Here is an 18,185-nt window from a genome sequence, read left to right as displayed (position 1 = left end):
GACGAAGTGATTAACATTGGGAACAGGCCATCGCAAGAGCATTAGGACTTGACAAGACATCATCAGGCAGGCTTAGGGACTCACTACGACGACGGTCCTTGAAGCCGTTGATTGAAACTGAACAGTTTGATGAGGAGTGACAAGATTGAGCACATGGGTATTATTTATTTGATGGCTGGGCATTACTGAGGACTCCATTTTGCTGTTGTTTTTGTGATATCCGCGGAGGATGGACGGGCACACTTGGGGACTTGGGACACTGAAACTGCTTGACATGCATTCACGAAACAAGATAACCGGGTCACTCAAGTATAGTATCGGAATTTTTGGAAAGTCTACAGGCCCTGATCCAAACAAATGCCTAAATCACAACAGAACCTTCCTTTCCCCCGACCACTTAGTTGATGATAATGTTGAGCTCAAGATCGTTGCCCTGAGAAACCTTGTACTCAGTAGCAATGGTCCTGCGGTCAATGTTGAGAATGGACTGCGAAGTACGCTGAGACTCCCTAGAACGAGTCCTGTCGGAAGCGTTGCCGTAGTACTCAGGCAGGGCCTTGACGCAGGTGACGTCGTCGGCGAGGCCGGTGACGGTGTCGACCCAGGGCTTGTAGTTGTGGACGCCCATGGCGATGAAGAAGGCCTCCTTGCCCTGCTCCGTCTTGAAGCGGAGCATGCCAGAGGTGCCGCTGTCACCCATGGTCAGGGTGAGGACGCCGTTGTGCTCGCTCCACTCGGCGCCCTTGGCGTAGTGCCAGCAGCCCTTCTCCACGATGTGGAAGTAGGCGTTGGTGTTGGTCTGGTAGACGCGGACCTTGATGGTGTAAGGCATTCTGAGGGGGCGTTAGTGAAGGGCTTGAAGGTGATGTTGGAAGACAAACTTGAGTGTGTTGCTTGAAGCTTTTGTGTAGTAGAGAAGTGGTTGTAGTTGTGTAAGAGGCAGTGAAGTTGCTAATGATGTTTAGAAAGGAGGGAGAACCGTCGAGATGAGGCCTTTTATATCTGTCGAGAGTCACTTTCGATAAGATCAAGACGAGCCCGACGGCCCGAGATGCGAATACGGAGAGTCAAGACGCGTCAGCGGAAAAGGGAGGATCAAGCATGTCTCAATACTTGTCTGTACGATTTGTCAAGATCACCATCCAACTGACGACAATTCACATGCGTGGCCTGTATACTCTGGTCCATTGGCTTCAAGACCCTGCACCAGAGGCAGCGGTCAGTGTCTCGAGATGCAATGCAACATCGGGGTCTTGTCTGAGTTGCCCTTGCCTGTGAAGCTGTGAGGTCACATATGCGTTTTCGAGAGGGGTTATGATTTTGTTCACCAATTTGTCTCGGATAGGTCATCTAATGCTGACTAGTCCGATGACACTCATTCTTCATGTCAAAACAAATAGAGTATAGGTCTTCCTCGGCTATCCAGAAAGGAGTCCGTACCCAGTTTAGACTTGTGCTTCAGCTCTCGGCCCGTCCCTCTACGGGTGAATCTTTACCACATTGAGCGCATGAGGAAGCTTGTCCGAGTTCTGCGGGACTCGGTACTATCGAACTGTCTTTCAGTCTAGCGTAGCTGCATAAAATGATTCACTCAAGGTGAGACATATCAACGCTGGCTGCACCACCTTTGTAGCCCAACACATCAGGGTCGTGCGGGGTTGAGCTGCCTGATGCTTGGAATGACCAAAGTCTTGGCCGAGGATGATGTTCGAATTACGCAGCGTTTTCTTGTGATCCACGCTTCCTCAGCTCTTCTCAAACACTTCCCAGTTCTTCCATGCCAATTCTTTGCTAAGCCGGCTCCATGCCATAAGAGAGGGTCTGAACTCATCTACGAAAGGGAATCCTTCGCTTAGCCATGTTTCTGTAGCCGACAAAGAGTCGATCCTAGCTTAGGAACTCATCGGACAATCAATTGAGGGGTAATGCATGTAATCTCGCCAAAAGGCTGCTGTCTGGGCTCTTTGAACGTAGCGGGCAAGACATACATATTTCAGCTCGCCACAAGTTCTCAACTCGGTCAGCCAGCCACATGCAGCCGTGCCACCTCAGCCAATCGGTTCCGCAACATCGGCTGCCAAGTCGTGTCTTTGACGAGACAAGTTGTCACGCCACAGCGTCAGTCCGGTCTATGATCAACTGAGGGGTTGTGCCCGTCAGAGAAAAGAATAGAAGATTTGCCTGTCGGTTGACCAACGAAATCCGACTTTCTGCATACCGGCACAAGCCGCCAAGTTCCGGCCCCTGCGTGTGTTGAAGACTCGAGATTTGATTCGATTCACTGAAACATGGCTGCGGTGCTGAGCGTTCTTTGACGACTCGGATGAAAGATCGACAAAGAAGTAGTCATGAAATACTGAATAATGGGCTGAGATCTGTCTAGTTGATGTCTGACTTCCCCGCTACTGCCTCCGACTGCCGAAGCTACTGCCAGGGTCTGCATGGGATTGCGGGTCATTATGAGGACAAGCCGAAGACCAGGTACCTTAGAGGGTTGAGATGATACGTGTAGTACAGAAAACTTGGGCTGAGGTACAAACGCTGTTTTTGTCCCGTCAAATATTGGCTGGCCAGGGGGTTGGATTGGCTACGGGTCCCGTTAACGAGAGCTTGTCCCAACGGCTGCTAAAAGACCACTCTACATATTCAGATATCACCATGCTTTGTACACAAGTTGCATGATATCATTAAACATTGGTCTATACCTATCGACAGAAGAAAAGAAAGAGGATATGTGCTTAGCAGGCTATCTATCAAGGCATAGCAGACATGGAGATTTCCTTGCCAGGGTAAGGACATCTAATTTGCAAAGCCCAGATACGTCGTCATCCTCCGCAGCGCCTGGTTTTCACCCTCCATCGTCCCAGTGACCGTTTTGTCAACCCACCCATTCGTCCATCCACCCGCCAAGTCAATAAGCCAAGCGTCGTTGTTCGGATCAATGACCACATTCGCTGCCTTGCCATCACCCCAGAAAAGCCCAAAGCTGTGTAAAAACCCCATTGTCTCACTTATCTGAAGTAGCCATTTCTGCCTCAGCTTCTGGGGTACGTTGTTCAGACGAATCTGGCTTAGGGTGCCTCCATATTCTCCTGGCTCAACAAAGTCGCGTAAGAATCCAAGTACAGCCCCCGAGTCGGCATGGACTATGAGCCCTCTGAGCTGTGGAATTCGTAGCTGGATTCCAGCTTTGATGCAAGCTTGGTATATCTTGTGATGGGTCTCAACCTCTTTATCAAGGTCCGAGTGATTGATCCCGCTTGCAAAGGCCTTGCAAAATAGAATACGTGACCCAACTCGCGCTTTTGCGGCGCTAAAAATACCTCCAAGGTATTCCTCCTTGATCATGATGTCTTTTGATGAGTATCTGGGAAGTGAAAGGCCGGCTGGGGGCCCGTAGGTGAAATTGGGATCTGGCACGTATTCTTTACGGACATACGCCGCATCTTCTGGTGAGATGGGAAAGATGGCGAGTTTACCATCGACGGTTTGTAGGCGAAAGTCATATTCTTTCGGATAGAGGGCAGAATGTAGGTCTGTGGGAGGAAAGTAGGGAACCGTTAAGGGCGGCGCGATCTTGGCGAAGGGAACGGCTCCAATCTCCATGATGGACATGGCTATATCATCGACGAGAAGCGCATATTCCTCCATATCGTCCATCGCAATATCAGCAGCTTCGGCCAAGTCAAGGATGAATTGGTCCTCGAATCGTCCTCCCTCATTTTCGCCTCCGTTATCTCCATCTAGCGAACTGGCAAAGACAGAGAGGGTGATCTGTTTGCCATTTAACTCGAACCTGATATCAGCCCTGTCATCAAAATCGACGTGTTCTCCGGCATTGATGCCTCCGGCGATGAACTCGGAAAATTCCACGTAAGGTAGTTCGCCACTCATGGCGCAAGAGATGGCTGAGATAAGGCGAACAAAAGAGATGATGCAATCGCGAAGTGGAAAATGTTGGAGAAGCGCGTCAGCCTTTTACGGGTGCACTTAAGAGGGTTTCAGAAAAAGCTAATTCGCCTGTGCGGGGAATGCCTTTATGACTCCCCGTACCATCACCAACTTCAATGCTTCCCACCCTATAGAGTCGAAGAAAACCAGCAGCAGCAGCGGATAATGCGAGGTTTGCAGTTTAAAAATGAGAAATGGTTTAAGTTTGAGTTTTTTTGAACGGTTATAAACTATTTCATATCGAAACAGTCATGGGATTATGCGGCGCAACGAAGGAGTGAGTTTAAGCACCTGGACTGCTTTCCATCCACATTTAACACCACCAAGGCCGCCTTTTTGCGTGATTGATCTCTCAGTAACCCAAGATCTTGTTCACCTCAGACACAAGGCCCTCCTTTCCTTTGGTCGCCTCCGATGTGTTCAAAGGGCTCAATCCCATTGCAAGCCTGCCAGAGTCACTTAGAATGTCCTTGGTAGTCCCCCTGTCCGCAAACTCGGACTCTCCGCTACCACCGGGGAAGTCAGGTGGAGGGACTCCCTTCAGAAAGGCATCCCGCTGCTGTGCGACATATTGCTACACGAAATTAGCTAGAAGTTCTCCCCGAACAAGGCTCAAGCATCTTACCGCGTTGCTAGCTGTCAGCGGGACAGATGGAATGTAGAAGACGCAAGCGTCGACGTTTCCTGTGTTTTCGCTCTCTGTGCCGTGTATAGTGTCGGCACTCCAGAACACTGGAGATGTTAGCTTGACATTGTTTTGACTTCATGGGAACCTACCAGTGTCACCGGGCTCCACAGTTGGATAAGGTATCATGGTTTCACTCAACAGTAGATGAGGGTGATGGTCAGGGTTATGTTCCTGCGAAGTTCCAGGGTTCGCCCCATGAAGGAAGACATTTCCATCGTCATCGTCGAGTGAGAACTTCCATCCATTGAGTGAACCCTTTTGAGTGGGCTTGAAGAACGGACGGAGCATCCAGTAGGCCGTAGATGGCTGCAAGATGGGATGAACGACGAGAGTTCCTGGTTTGATTAGCCATAGTTCGGCGTACAAAAGGTTGCTAACTCACCTTCGCTAGGTCCATGTCGAGACAGCCCAAGCCAGCTTTGGAACGTGCGGAACACAGAGCATCCTCCTGGTCCCTCATACATGTTCATATTGGCGTCGAGCCGGCCAGTGAGATCCCAAGGGTCATATTCTTGCCACTTTGCACGGTTAATGACATGTTCTATAGAGCAAGAGCTTTAGCTTACTTTTCCTTGAAATATCTTGCGATAAACATGGTTGTAGGCTTTGTCCTCCCATCGTTCCACCCCTCCACCATCAACGTGTGGCGAAAGGGCAAATTGTTTATCGCCAGGGGGTCGAATCTGAACTCGGTCGCAATAAGAAAGAGGAGTGCTAAGGTCAACTATGATCGGCCGAGTTAGATTCTGCGGACAAGCGCATCGGAGAAAGACTACTAGCTTTTCTGATCTGCATCGGCGTGGTAAAACTGATTCATCCACGATTGTGTGGCCAGCATGTTTGGATGCGACCTCGCCTTGACCTGGGATGGGCTCCAGTACGACTCGTAAACGACCTGGTTCGTGTTAAAAAAGCGATCTGCGACGGAGGTAAAGTATTACTGACTTTTTGGTCGGCATCTGATGGAAAACCCTTGAACGCGTGCTTGGAAAAATACTTGCGGACGTCGCTGAGAAGTGCTTCAGTCGTGTCCTTGGGCACAACCCCCCTGATGACAGCAACGCCGGTTCTTCGAACAGCATCAATGCTTGCCGAGGAGACATTGTTAGTCTGAATGTCAGAGAATTGGATCTGAGGAATAATCTGCTCGAGTTAGCATAACCCCATATCATCTTGGGGCAGTGCATAATCTTTCACAACGTACAGATTCGCGCTTTTTCGCAACTTCCTCAGTCCGGACTTTGAGAACCTCAACCAGATGATCCCAAGATTTCTGAATTTGCTCTTCAAATCCAGCGGTGAGGTTCGCCTTGAGGTCTCGGAACCGTTCGGGCAGGGGTTCGGCTTTCCGACCAGAGAAGGACGTGAAAACAGAGGAGATATCGCCCTCCTTCTTATCCTTTCTATTGAAAGAAACGGCCTCGGTTGCCATGCGCCGTTTGGAGGCCATGGTTCCTGCACATTTTCCAGCAAGAAATGTTGAGCACTTCAGGCACTTTGATGCCACGGATCTGCTTGTAAGGAGAGTCATGGCGTCGCGTCGTTGGCTAGGTGACTGGCGGATGTAGAGGTAGATGGGTTGTCATTCGCAGCAAATGATTTCTTTCCATGCCGCTTTTATAATCAACTGCTCTGCTTATTGATAGCAAGTTTGGGCACCTGAAGTAGCCGAGTTGGAAGTTCGACGTTGAGGGAGCTTCACGGTGTTACCCAAATCGGCAATTCCGGCGCCGCCTTTACACGGGAACGCCGGTGTGCCACTTGCGAAACCAATCTCTTTCCAATGAAATATTCTTCGATCGTCAAAATGAGGTAATGGGACTCTCAAGAAGCATATCCGAGGTCTCGGGGTTCATGTGGCGCAGAAGATGGTCCTCCCCATTATTTCCTCCATTTGTGCGGGGCCCCGCGATATCTGGACTCCATCCCCATCTCGGCCTTCCTGGAACCAGATTCGTGATCTCATGAACGAACAGACTTGATTGGACGATACCGAGTCATGATATGTTGGAGACGCTGGCAGAGGACCGACACAACCCAAGAGTCGGCGGAATTGCCAATTATAGCAGGTCCACGTTCGTTCGTGTCATGTTGGGGAACAGAGTCATGATGCGATATGACGGATTGTTATTACTCCACGTCCTTGGAACAACATCATACCTATTAATCGTTGGTGTATCTTCAGCCATGGGCTACAAGTTGATGAGTCCCGGCTTCACGCTTTGACGTCACTTTGTGGCACCGACCCTTGCAACAAACACATCGACGCTGTGAAGAGCGGGTAGAGCATGACTGACGTTCCTTTGTGACAACATGCGTAATGAGGCAACCATCTTAAGATTATTTTACGCAAGCTCGTATCGCGGTTCCTATCATTATGGACAGTTGGACGACGTACCTACCCAGTCTACATGTGAAGCTGTCCAGACTCGCTAAAGGGTGTTGGATGCTTTGTACTCTACAACACTGGATCCTGCCAGCACACGTTTCCACTCAATGGCTCAATTTGAATCTTGAGGACTCCGTAGTGGAAGTATAATTGAAGCCTAGACCGCCATGGCTTCTTGGCCAGAGGTTGACCATATCCGAATGCTGATGTTCGGCCAGTCTGGAGCACCCCCGGGGAATCCGTTTCGGGCAGTTCCGCGCTACTCTTCCACACCGTCTCGACCACCATGACAATTTGAAGGATCATGATACGCCATCATGTTTGACGGGGCGGATTCGTCTAGCCCTATTGTGGATTGTAGGGATCCTGTTTCTTTTTAGAAGAACTCGATATTGAGCTTGGGCCTTGTTCAAAGGTTGTACTGGAAAGGGTCAGCCAAGAGGATGGCTATGGGAGTGGTCAGGGGGTTTTCGCGCAAGAATGGGACACCCCAACTCCGACAGCAAAAGGAATTACCATTCATGCGCTACCACCAAGCAGCTAGGATCTCCTTCGCACGTAGCCTGACCTACTTCGGCTGCTGCATTTGCGAATACAAGGCTGTAAAATCCACATTGTTCACAACACCAGCGACTGCAATGCTGCGCCCGTCTGCAGCAATTTGTGATATGTCCTGCTCGATACGTATCTCTTCCTCCTCTGCGTTGACAAGCCCCGTGAGAGCCATGCTATTGTCCGTGGCTTTGACATCGCGGATGGTCTGCCCGGTTCGCTCGGATACAACGGTCTTCAATGCCTTTTCGCAAATCCCTTGGACTGCATCAATCGTGGCGCGCTGTTGACCAAGTTCGCGAATCAAGTCTTGTTTATCCCCAACCCCACTTGACTCCAGGGCTTCGGCCTCATACCGTACGATCGCTTTCCGATCCTCGTTAGTCTCTGCGAGCTTTTTGCTGAGGAGGGTTTCTAGATGCCCCAGCATTTGGTCCCCCAGTTCCTTTATCATGCCCTCTTGGCGAGCCATTTTTAGACTTTTAATTGCGTTAGTAAGTTTATGTACTTCAATGTCAGTATGGGGCGAGACAGACTAGTTGGCAGTGTCAAGGGTGACATTGAGTATCTTGGTACACCCGTTCAGCTGCTCCTTCAGTGTTCGGACCTGATCCTGGCGGAGAATCCCTATCTTTGCACTGTCGATCTTGGACATCTGACTGTCAGTAGAATGCCTCGTCCAATACTCGAGGGACTCGCTGGACTTGATGCAAACTCGGTGACAGTTTTCGAGGGCAAGCTTGATTTCCGAGCCTAGAATGAGTCCAGAACGGCCCTCTTTGATGGCAGACTCCAGCTGGGTCAGAATGGGCTTGAGCTGCTGAATCTCATCTTGAATACTTTGCACAGCCTCTGGAGCATTTCGGATCCTCTCGATGGTGTTCGAGAGGAGCTGCACGCCCTGGACAGCCGCGGCAACAATACCTACAACCGATGCAGTGACACTGAGAGGATCGCCCATTTGAGCAAGGCGGATAGCGGAGGGGACCAGTTTGGTTTGTTCGCGGTATGTAGTTCCCAAAGGTTATCAATCAGGGCTAGGTGAGTTTTGAGAGGAACCACAATGTATTCTTTGTTATAGTTGAAGCCCGGCCCTCGGTGCGATAACTGAGCCAGAGGATCGTGAGGGGAACCACACTGCTGCTTTTCAGCCGAAGAGTCACCAAAATGCGGAATGCGTCGCGAGCAGCTATATTTAGGTCTCTGTTCTGCGCTCCTCATCTGCTGTGAAACCAGGTCGTGAAGATAGGCACAATGATTGGCGACCTCGGGAAAACCCCATGCTCGTGGCTATCCAGCTTGCCTTAATATTTTGACTAGGGCCTAATTTCAAAAAGGGAGGCTGCTCTTCGGCATAAATTCGCGCCAAAGGAGCAGCCGCCCACCTTGAACCAACGACTTTATTCCCTCCTGCCGTCATGCCAGCCCAACCACCGGAACCAATGGGCAACGGTCAGCCCGCAAGCCGACAGGAAATTCATAACATTTCCGCAACGAATGGAGGAGTCTCTCTGGCTGGTAACTTCAAAGACTGTACAATTGGGGGCACTCAGGATGGTAAGAGTTCCCGCAGCAACATGACCTAGCCCGCTAACGACTCTATACAGTGACCGCCCAAGAGAAGATCGCCCAGTGCCGCAATACTCTCTTCGTCAGCGACCCAAAGATTGACCGAGTGACCCTCATCGGCTCGAAAGGCCAAAGAACGCCCGGCACTTGCGAATGGATCCGGGAAAACTCACACTACCAAAAATGGCTTGCTGGGGAGTCGCAGCTTCTGTGGATATCAGGCGGCCCTGGCAGAGGCAAAACCGTTTTGTCACTCTTCCTCAACGAGGAGGTCGAGAAGCTTTGCAAGGCAACGGAAAATCGCCTATTGTTCTACTTCTGCCGGTTTCAGGACGAGAGACACAACAACATCATCAACGTGCTGCGGAGCTTGATCTATCAGATCCTTGAGTTCAGCATTGATGGACTTGAGGTTCAGCAGGCTCTGGAGTATTTCGAAAGCCCCGAAAAGACTCAATTTGCTCTTTCAAGTTTCGAATGCCTGTGGACTGTTCTAGAAAAGCTTTTTGCCCAGCCGGGACTCCCCAAAATTTTCTGCGTCATCGATGGAGTTGATGAATGTCACTCTTCTAACCAGCTGGTAGAGAAACTCTACAACCATTGCAAGTTGCAGGCTCGAAGTAATGATAGTGCCGGACTCAGATTAGCGCTGATAGGTCGCGACATTGATGGGTTGGATGCGTTCCCTGGCATCAAGGTCGATCCAGACAACGAAGAAAACGTAAACAAGGACGTCAAGGCATTCATCTCGTCTAGTCTGGAACCACTAGCGAGAATACAGGGGTTTGACGACGTCCGCTTCCAGGTTGAGAAGTCACTCCTAGAACGCGCCGAAGGTATTTTTCTGTGGGTTAGCTTTGTCATTGATGAACTATCCAGGAAAAGGACGTGCCTCGAGATTCTGGACACGATACGAGTCTTGCCAAAAGGCCTACACCCAGTCTTCGCCAGGATGCTGCACCAGATCGAGAGCGATCAGCGGCAGACCAGTTCCCTGATCCTCAAGTGGGTGGCTCTCGCGATGAGGCCTCTTACACTGGATGAATTGACCGCCGTCATGGGGGCTGAGCCTGGGGACCACGATGTGTCTATCGAAAGAATCACTGCGGACAGGGTTGCGATATGTCGACCGTTTCTCAAAGTGCACAATAACCAAGTTCTTTTTGTGCATCAATCTGCCAAGGAATATCTACTGCGGAAGCAGCATGATGCAGACCAAGTGCTGGAGGGATTTCGCATCACAGCCGACCAAGGTCATGTGGTACTAGCCCAGAAAAGTCTGCTTGTTCTTGAGGACAGCGTTTTGCAACACACCATCCTGGAACTGGACGACGCGCCTTGGCAAGGCGAGTCCCCCCTGCTCTTTTATGCAATACTGCACTGGCATAACCACGCCAGGCTTGCTTCTAGAGACACAAACGATCTTTTCAAGCCAGACCGGCCATTTTTCAAGCAGTCGTCTGCGCTGCGAAGCAACTGGCAGCAGACGTGCAATTTGTTTCGGGACAAGAACAACGAACGATGGGTACCCGAAACACCGCTGCACATGGCTTCTTACTTTGCCATTGTTCCTTGGGTCGAGATTGCTTTGCAACGTAATAAGTCTATGCCTTACGGTTCCCGACTATGGCCATTTCGAAAAGCCATTGACAGTATCGACCATCGTTTAACGCCGTTGGTATGGGCAGTTATGAGCGGAGATGAGGACACGGTCCAGACTTTGCTTCACTCTGGCGCTGGCATTGATACAACAGACTCGGTGGGTATGACTGCCTTGTCTCGCGCAGCAGACCAAGGAGACGAACCGATGGTCCGGCTTATACTTGACTCGGGCGCCAGTCTCGACCCTAAGAATCGGCAGAGCATGGATGCACTCATGAATGCAATTTTCAAGGGCCACGAGTCAGTAACTAGGCTACTCTTGTCCAGGGGTGTCTCAGTCAAGGGAAAATACAAGCCCATGTACGCTGCAGCTTTGTGCGGACATGAGGAAATCATATCACTCTTGCTAAAATATGGTGCTGATGTTGACCTGTGTGGAAATTTTGCTAGTAAAGAGGGATTAATCAAGAGGACACCACTTTTTTGCGCAGCTGGCCATGGGCAGGACAGGGCGGTGAGGTTGCTACTAGAACACGGCGCTGATGCCAATGCAAGGGCCAGCAAGCCTTTCCGACACCCAAATTATACATCAGCAAGGCTCATCCCTGTTCGCAAAGCAGGCTCGGCTGTGGGATACGCAGCTAGAAAGGGCCATACGACAACAGTCCAGCTTCTTCTAGATCATGGCGTCGACATTAGCATCAAGGATGAATGTGGGAGGACAGCGCTGGAATGTGCAGCCGAAAATGGGTTTAAGGAAATTGAGGAGCTACTACTTGATTACAATAGGGTAAAGGTATGAAGTGGCCCCAGCAAGGTTGAAGTTTTTGACCTCGAAGTTACAAGAGGTTGCGGATGTAGCAAGTACGGATGCCGAATGGGAACTCGAGAATAGGGCTCAGTTTAACCTTTTATTGCCAGTAATAAAAGAGTTAGACCTAGCTGCATTACTATGCAAAGTCAAACCTCTCATGGGTTATTTTACTGCTCTAACCTCCGTACGAGAAACAGGAGAGAATTTTCCACCGCAACAACGCCTCGAAGCGGGCAAGAGTCGTTGAGCTCATTTTGGGCAGCCCGACCCGAGTCTTGCCGCGCATGCCGCTGTTAGCATATGATTGGACAATGCGCGATGGCGCAGTCAACTCCAGGGCCAAAATGAAGTACCGTGGTTGCATTGCCGCTGCGCCTCTTCACAGGCAGCCAGCGAGACCTCTCTTCATTCACAAGATTGCCATTGACAGGCTTTGCCTGTTTCTTGACCTCTGCAGAGGTAACCAAGAGTTCACACAGATTTCTCTCCTTCTATCGAATTTCTTCCTTTCCCACTCTCTCACGCTTTCACAATTATCACATCTCCTACCATGAGCAACGATATCGATCAATCAAAGTCGAGTGATGTTCAACCACTGGTATCCTCAGGCAAGCCCTCCTGGTTGATACATGTTGAGGACAGGATAGCTGAGGAAAATGAACAATTTGACTTTCGCGCAATTTACTTCGAGATTGTGCGAGATTTGCTCCTCGAACCCGATAACGACGGCACTGCAGTCCCCAAGGCCATCAAACGGTTCAACGAGCATTACGTTGCTGGCTTCGCCGGCGAAGACTTTGGGAGAAGGCAGCCGCCCGAGTACGCTGCTGGAGATATCCTAAATGAGATCTCCATCGCTGTCTTTGAGACAGTCGGCAAAGTCTCCTTCACAGACATCCGACATGACAGGCTTGCCAATCTCTTGACTGGTATCAAGCGCGATACAGCAGACGAGTTCAACAAAGAGGTGAGCTCTCTTAACTAGTTGATCATCATTTTTCGGTGCGCTAACGACTAATAGGACCCTCAATTTGTCTTTTTCGGATGGGGGCTTGAGGCTGCTGTGGCCGAAGATTGGAATAGCAGTCATGGTGAGTAGAAGCCAGCCTCATGGCCTGTAATGCGATGCTCATATAACCTTCCGTTTACAGCCCAGGGAACTACCACAGACAACGAATTCCGGACTGCAACCCAGGCTTCTGATTCGTGGGTCAACAAATCAGCTCTATTGGCAAAGCTCTTCAGCGCAGGGCTTTTGGATGCTGATGGGACCCGTTGGATTTCTGGGGATTTCGAAAGTGCTTTCAAAACGCGCACTTCGGGAGACCTAGCAACCAACATTGGTAAAAAAGCCCAAATCGTTGCGCAGGCCAACTACATTCTGATTGCGGGAGATGCCTACATCAAGGAAGTAAAACAGCCCTCAAAAAAGTACCGGGTTGAGGTGACGCCAGCGAGGTGGAAGCTATGGGCATCGAAGCTACAAGAGGCTGCAGATGCGGCAAGCATAGATGCAGAATGGGATCTCAAGAATAGGACTCGGAAGGCTTATGATAAGATGGTTGAGTTATATCCGGAGGCGTTCAAGACAGAAGAGCCGCAGGTGGAGAAGAGCTGAGCGTGGTCATGCGGCACGGATGTTGATCATGTTGACTATGGGTTACTAGACATTAATGGAATTTGAGATGAATCGCTTGCTATGGAGATTTTCTTTGCGGTCACCAAGAACACCCCTCAACTTGCGGGTATAGATGCAGCCGGCACGTCTCAGGTCTTGACTGTGGCCAGGTCCATCTCCAGCTTGGCACTGCTCACATGCCACTTAGCAATCCATGAAGTGGGCATAATCTTAAGCACCAGGTTTCTGAAGTGATAGCCCCAGACGCTTTTTGGGATATACATGGCAGCCATTTTCTTGCTGCGGTGCTGAAGGTTTTCGATAACGGGGCGGAGCTTCTTCTCGTGGTTGGCGAGAGCCTGCGGGATATCTTTGGTCGCCATCAACGCCTTGCCCAAGATCTCGGCAGATGTGAGGGCCATGCCGGCACCTTGGCCGGAGAGTAGCGTGAGGCAGTGAGCCGCGTCTCCAAGGAGAAGAACGCGCCCCTTGGACCACTGTGGCAAGCACACCATGGTTAGACTGTCAACGATGACAGGGCTGTCAGTAGCTTCTGCCTTGTCGATAATTTCGGTCACCTGCGCGGCTCCTCCAGCTGTGACTTTGCGGAGAATGCTGAAACGATCGTCTCGTTCTTGGAGATGGGCGAGGTCGTCTCGCCAGATGTGCATTGCCGCCAGCCGGTCATCGCGCAGACCGTAAAAGACATCCAGATGTCCCGGGCTGTTGAAAGAGACACATGACGCCTCGAGCTCCTTCTTCTCTTCGATGTCGTATACCGCGTATGAGTAGCCGAGGTCCTGCAGGCAGTCGACGCCTTTCCAAAACTGGTTTCTGATGGAGGAGCGAATTCCATCAGTGCCAATCAAAAGATCGGCTTCGATGGTTTCGCCACCTTTCAAGGTTGCTTTGATCTTGTCTCCGTCGTCAATGACGGTTTCCAGCGTCTGATCGAATTGAATAGAGGCCGTCGCTGGCAACGCTTTGAAGAGGACATTGGCAAGGTCGCCTCGAGGCGCAGCAAAGCTATCCAGCCCACCATGCACATCAGCATAGTGCAGCCGGAGCATTTCGCGGCCCTTTGTATCTTTGACGAGGTTTACATCATAGTTGTACGATCGAGCCTTCAGCTCGTCAAAGACGTCCATCTGTTTGAGGGTGTCGAGGCAACAGCCGGAAAGACTGATGACGTAGCCTCCTTCTCGAACGCTGGCGGCTCTTTCGACAATGATCGGGGTCCAGCCAGCTTTGTCGAGCCACCAGGCTGTTGCCAGACCTGCGATTCCGGCACCCACAATGATGGCCTTGGGTTTGGACTCCATCGGGATCGTAATGTGTAGACTAACTCCGGGACGAGAGGTTGCTCGGAAATTAAAGAAGTCTTGGTGACTTCGATTGACTCGCTCAATGTTCAGGCCATTAAAAGCGACGGTATCACTCGTAGCAAGTCCGTCGGGTCGTCGGGTGGCATTGACTTTTAAATTATCGATCAGATAAGATCGGAGATTAAATCACCATCACCATTCCCACACGCCTGTCAGTCAAGGCGGTTTTCGGAGCCATGGAGTCAGGCCACAGGCAAGTTGAACCAATAGCATGTAATTTTGTAGGTGTTTTGTGCTCTGGGCGGCCAGCTTCCGCGCTCGTGTTCCGCAGTCGGCCTTCAGCAACCAGGGGAGTCTGTGGAGATTTAGGTAATGAGTCCATCAAGGTGTGCATGGCTCCTTTATGTGGACGATGTATGGGGAAATGCTCTTGTCACCGGTCCATTGACTGGTGCGAAGTTAAATGCGAAGTAACTAACCCTGTTGGCAAGTGTCTGTGAAGGCAGTTGTTGTTCACTTGGAAATGGATGCTTATCGGAGTCCCTTGTCGATAAGACAGCTACCCTGGACGTCACCAATTTCTTGGCACAGAACACAACCAAGTCCATAGCGTGCGGTGTTTTGAAGATGATTAAGGTGGGATCCTGACGAATGTAGTGTGCGTCTTTTCCTCACAGTCGGAAGGGGTCAACGCATGGAGGCCTCAATAAGTTATCCAAGAAAACTGTGTTGGGTCTGGATCCTTAAGCTCTTTCGATCTGTTTAGGGTTCCACGACGAGGGAATTACCCACCCATATCCCGGCTTGCAGACCGGGCCATAGTTGAGTGCATACGGAGTAATTACTCTCCGAGGCGGGATCGGATAAATAAACGTCGCGCCGTCGGTCCAAACTTCATTCGAACCGCGCATTTGGCAAGTGTACTCCGTATGCGTATTTGACAAGGAAGGGTGGTGGATGCCTGGCATCTCAGGTATCAGCCCTCGATAACCTTGGTGCAGAGGGCACGGTCTTTCTCATTCAACATCTACACGCTGTTCGAAGTCCAAACGTTGATCTTCTCGAGGAACGTGTTAATCAGATACCATGGATTGTCTCTCTCCCTCCTTGGCCCAAGTGGGATGTTACCAGCACCGAGCATTCCTTCGATGCCAGACCAAGAAAAGACCTGCCTGCCAGAGCCTGGTCATGTTTGGCACTCGAGGATACGCCACTTCAGACGCGCAGCCACCTGCTGCAGACCTGAATCGAGGCGACCTGAAAATGCAGTGAAGAGGAAAGAGACAACAGCGGGGTTGACCTGCTTCTTCGCAGCCTGATCCCGTTTTCGACTTCCATCAACTTCCATCATCATCTGATCCAGCTACGAGCTGATCCTCGCAAGACGGCACGATGAACAGGCTGGATCCTGCGCTTTATACGATCGCGTGGATCGCCCCGTTGGAAATCGAGGCTCGGGCCGCCTTCCACATGCTCGACAATGAACACAAAGGCCAGTTTCCCGTCAGCCGAGGCGACGATTACGTCTTTGAAGCGGGAGATATCAACGGGCACAACATCATCATTGCGACCCTACCTGCAGGCCAGGAGTATGGCACTGGCTCAGCTGCGGCTCTCGCGAGTCAGGTCAAGAAGTTCTTTCCTAATCTCTGGATCGGCTTGCTCGTCGGCGTTGCAGCCGGACTTCCAAATCTTGACAAAATCCCCCCCCTCGACATCCGCCTTGGAGACGTCCTGGTCGGCCTCCCAGAGGGCGAGAGTGCAGGGCTTATTGCATATGAGCTCGGCAAGGAAACTGCCCATGGATTTCAGCCGCTGCAACTTGGTCGTGTTCTGGCCAATACCGAGACTGTCATCCGATCGGCGATCGCAATGATCAAAAGGAGGTGGCCCAAGGATGTCGACCTATTCTTGCCTCTTTATGAGGCAATGAAGGACGAGAGGCACCCTGGGGGTACTTTTCAGGATCCCGGCCAGGACAAAGATATTCTCCATCGCATTGACAGCGATGGCACCACTCATGTCGTGACGCGAAGCGAGCGGTCAGCGGGCAACCGTACCCGCGTGTGGTATGGCCCAATCGGGTCTGGCGACAAGCTTGTCAAGAATGGACAGGTGCGGAATGAGCTGAGGGACAAGTACAACATCATTGGGCTGGAGATGGAGGCAGCTGGTACTATGAATCGTATTCCTGTCGGTGTCATTCGGGGTGTTTGTGACTATGGGGACGAACACAAGAACAAGGACTGGCAACCATATGCTGCCGCAATGGCTGCTGCTTATGCCAAGGCAGTCTTGTATCATCTGGGTCCTGGAGATGCCGTTTCTAGGCAGCGTGGTGAGTAGTCTTCACCCTCATCCTTAAGAGTTTGTTCTTAGTTTCTTAGAAGTATCTTCAGTTTCTCCCACCTATCTGAAGGGAGCAATTCTACGCGAGCTTCCACCAAAAACTGACCGATTCTTTGGAAGGGAACGCGAGTTATCTGAGATGATACAATACCTGGAAAGCCCGTCTGAGAGCGTGAAGGGAATCACTCTCTGCGGCATCTCTGGTTCCGGCAAGACACAGTTGATCCACGAGTATGTTGCGCGGCGGAGAGACCAGTTCTCGGCGGTCCTGTGGATTGACGCAGGCTCAGAGGTGAGCATAGATCGGTGTATGAGCTCTTGTTTCAGCCGGATCTGTGAAGCGGCCCCTGGGTTTCGAGATAATGAGCGGAACGGCACCCCAACGTCCCACGTCCTCGACTGGTTGCAGATTCCCTCGAACACGGACTGGCTCGTTGTAATTGACGGAGCCAACGATCCGATGCAAAATAAAAACTTGCTAGAACCTTTTAGGGGGTTTCCGCATGGGTCTATTTGTGTCACTTCGACGCACAAAGAGGTAGCAAACATTTTGAAGATGAAACATGTTCTGGTGGAGCGACTAGACAAGGAGGCTGCACAATCTCTTCTTCTATGGAGTGCTTTCGCAGGCAAAAGAAAATTGACCGAAGGGGGTAAGTTGTGGCTGGTATCATTGTTTGGACTTTTCATTAACTCTTTCAAGACCTCGCTGCGTCCAGGCTAGCAGACGAGATCCTTGGTGGCTTTCCCCTGGGTCTTGAGCTGGCCGGAATACTCATCCATGAGGGGATCGTATCCTTAATGTCCTTCCCGAAGCATTTTATGAGCAACTACACCCGCCTGTCACAATATCAGGTTGGTCCCGGGATGTGGTTATGGAGCACGAATGACTCGCTGTTTAGCATGTTCGACGCCATTTACAAGTCATTGGCCAGCAAAAATCCCCAGACTGTCTATCTACTGAATCTTTGCTCAGTATATGGACCATGGAGCATTCCTGTCTCTCTTTTGCATGGTTTTGAGTTCCACGAGAACAAAGATACATTGGAAGGCATCAACTCGGGAAGCGAGTTGCAAAGTCTCGTCGACAACGAGGTTGAGCTCAATATGGCAATCCACGAGATTTACCGCCTCTTCTTGGCCAAGAAACTCAAAAACTCTGATGGCGGGTTGATGTCCATTGCTCTTCATGCCTCCCTCTGCCAATGGCGTCTCGCAAGCATGGGCGAGGAGAGAGCGGGTTGGATCATGCAGGCGTCTCATGGCTTAGCAAAGCACATCAAATCTCAGGATTCTCGCAAAGGGTGAGTATGATTCTTGAGAGAACT

The 18,185-nt window shown here is 50.8% G+C and overlaps 8 protein-coding genes across 8 annotated transcripts; 2 read left to right on the top strand and 6 right to left on the bottom strand.

Annotated features, from left to right (window-relative positions):
* Nucleotides 1–397: 397 nt before the first annotated feature.
* NECHADRAFT_86524 (uncharacterized protein) lies at nt 398–832 on the bottom strand (the record flags this gene model as incomplete). The annotated part of the gene is made up of 1 exon (XM_003042291.1): nt 398–832. The coding sequence occupies one exon, from the start codon at nt 830–832 to the stop codon at nt 398–400; it is 435 nt and encodes a 144-aa protein (XP_003042337.1).
* Nucleotides 833–2,799: 1,967 nt separating this feature from the next.
* Nucleotides 2,800–3,894, bottom strand: NECHADRAFT_86523 (uncharacterized protein; the record flags this gene model as incomplete). Its single annotated transcript, XM_003042290.1, has 1 exon — nt 2,800–3,894. The coding sequence occupies one exon, from the start codon at nt 3,892–3,894 to the stop codon at nt 2,800–2,802; it is 1,095 nt and encodes a 364-aa protein (XP_003042336.1).
* Nucleotides 3,895–4,525: 631 nt separating this feature from the next.
* NECHADRAFT_51935 (uncharacterized protein) lies at nt 4,526–5,109 on the bottom strand (the record flags this gene model as incomplete). Its single annotated transcript, XM_003042289.1, has 3 exons — nt 4,526–4,683; nt 4,729–4,974; nt 5,022–5,109. 3 exons carry the CDS (start codon nt 5,107–5,109, stop codon nt 4,526–4,528), a joined length of 492 nt encoding a protein of 163 aa, XP_003042335.1.
* A 305-nt stretch (nt 5,110–5,414) lies between these two features.
* Nucleotides 5,415–6,170, bottom strand: NECHADRAFT_51709 (uncharacterized protein; the record flags this gene model as incomplete). The annotated part of the gene is made up of 3 exons (XM_003042288.1): nt 5,415–5,534; nt 5,585–5,782; nt 5,844–6,170. 3 exons carry the CDS (start codon nt 6,168–6,170, stop codon nt 5,415–5,417), a joined length of 645 nt encoding a protein of 214 aa, XP_003042334.1.
* A 1,426-nt stretch (nt 6,171–7,596) lies between these two features.
* On the bottom strand, nt 7,597–8,541 carry NECHADRAFT_97213 (uncharacterized protein; the record flags this gene model as incomplete). Its single annotated transcript, XM_003042287.1, has 2 exons — nt 7,597–8,059; nt 8,117–8,541. The coding sequence occupies 2 exons, from the start codon at nt 8,539–8,541 to the stop codon at nt 7,597–7,599; spliced, it is 888 nt and encodes a 295-aa protein (XP_003042333.1).
* Nucleotides 8,542–12,175: 3,634 nt separating this feature from the next.
* On the top strand, nt 12,176–12,919 carry NECHADRAFT_28891 (uncharacterized protein; the record flags this gene model as incomplete). Its single annotated transcript, XM_003042374.1, has 3 exons — nt 12,176–12,532; nt 12,587–12,656; nt 12,717–12,919. Coding segments are annotated over 3 exons (630 nt in total), but the record flags the coding sequence as incomplete, so codon positions are not given.
* Nucleotides 12,920–13,332: 413 nt separating this feature from the next.
* On the bottom strand, nt 13,333–14,505 carry NECHADRAFT_86519 (uncharacterized protein; the record flags this gene model as incomplete). Its single annotated transcript, XM_003042286.1, has 1 exon — nt 13,333–14,505. One exon carries the CDS (start codon nt 14,503–14,505, stop codon nt 13,333–13,335), a length of 1,173 nt encoding a protein of 390 aa, XP_003042332.1.
* Nucleotides 14,506–15,900: 1,395 nt separating this feature from the next.
* NECHADRAFT_51638 (uncharacterized protein) lies at nt 15,901–16,854 on the top strand (the record flags this gene model as incomplete). The annotated part of the gene is made up of 1 exon (XM_003042373.1): nt 15,901–16,854. One exon carries the CDS (start codon nt 15,901–15,903, stop codon nt 16,852–16,854), a length of 954 nt encoding a protein of 317 aa, XP_003042419.1.
* Between the last annotated feature and the right edge of the window lie 1,331 nt (nt 16,855–18,185).

This window comes from Fusarium vanettenii (assembly GCF_000151355.1).
Source record: "Fusarium vanettenii 77-13-4 chromosome 11 genomic scaffold NECHAsca_36_chr11_2_0, whole genome shotgun sequence".
In the NCBI taxonomy this organism is placed as follows: domain Eukaryota; kingdom Fungi; phylum Ascomycota; class Sordariomycetes; order Hypocreales; family Nectriaceae; genus Fusarium; species Fusarium vanettenii.
The sequence above is the reverse complement of the archived record's forward strand: the minus strand, read 5'-3'. Positions and strand labels throughout refer to the sequence as shown.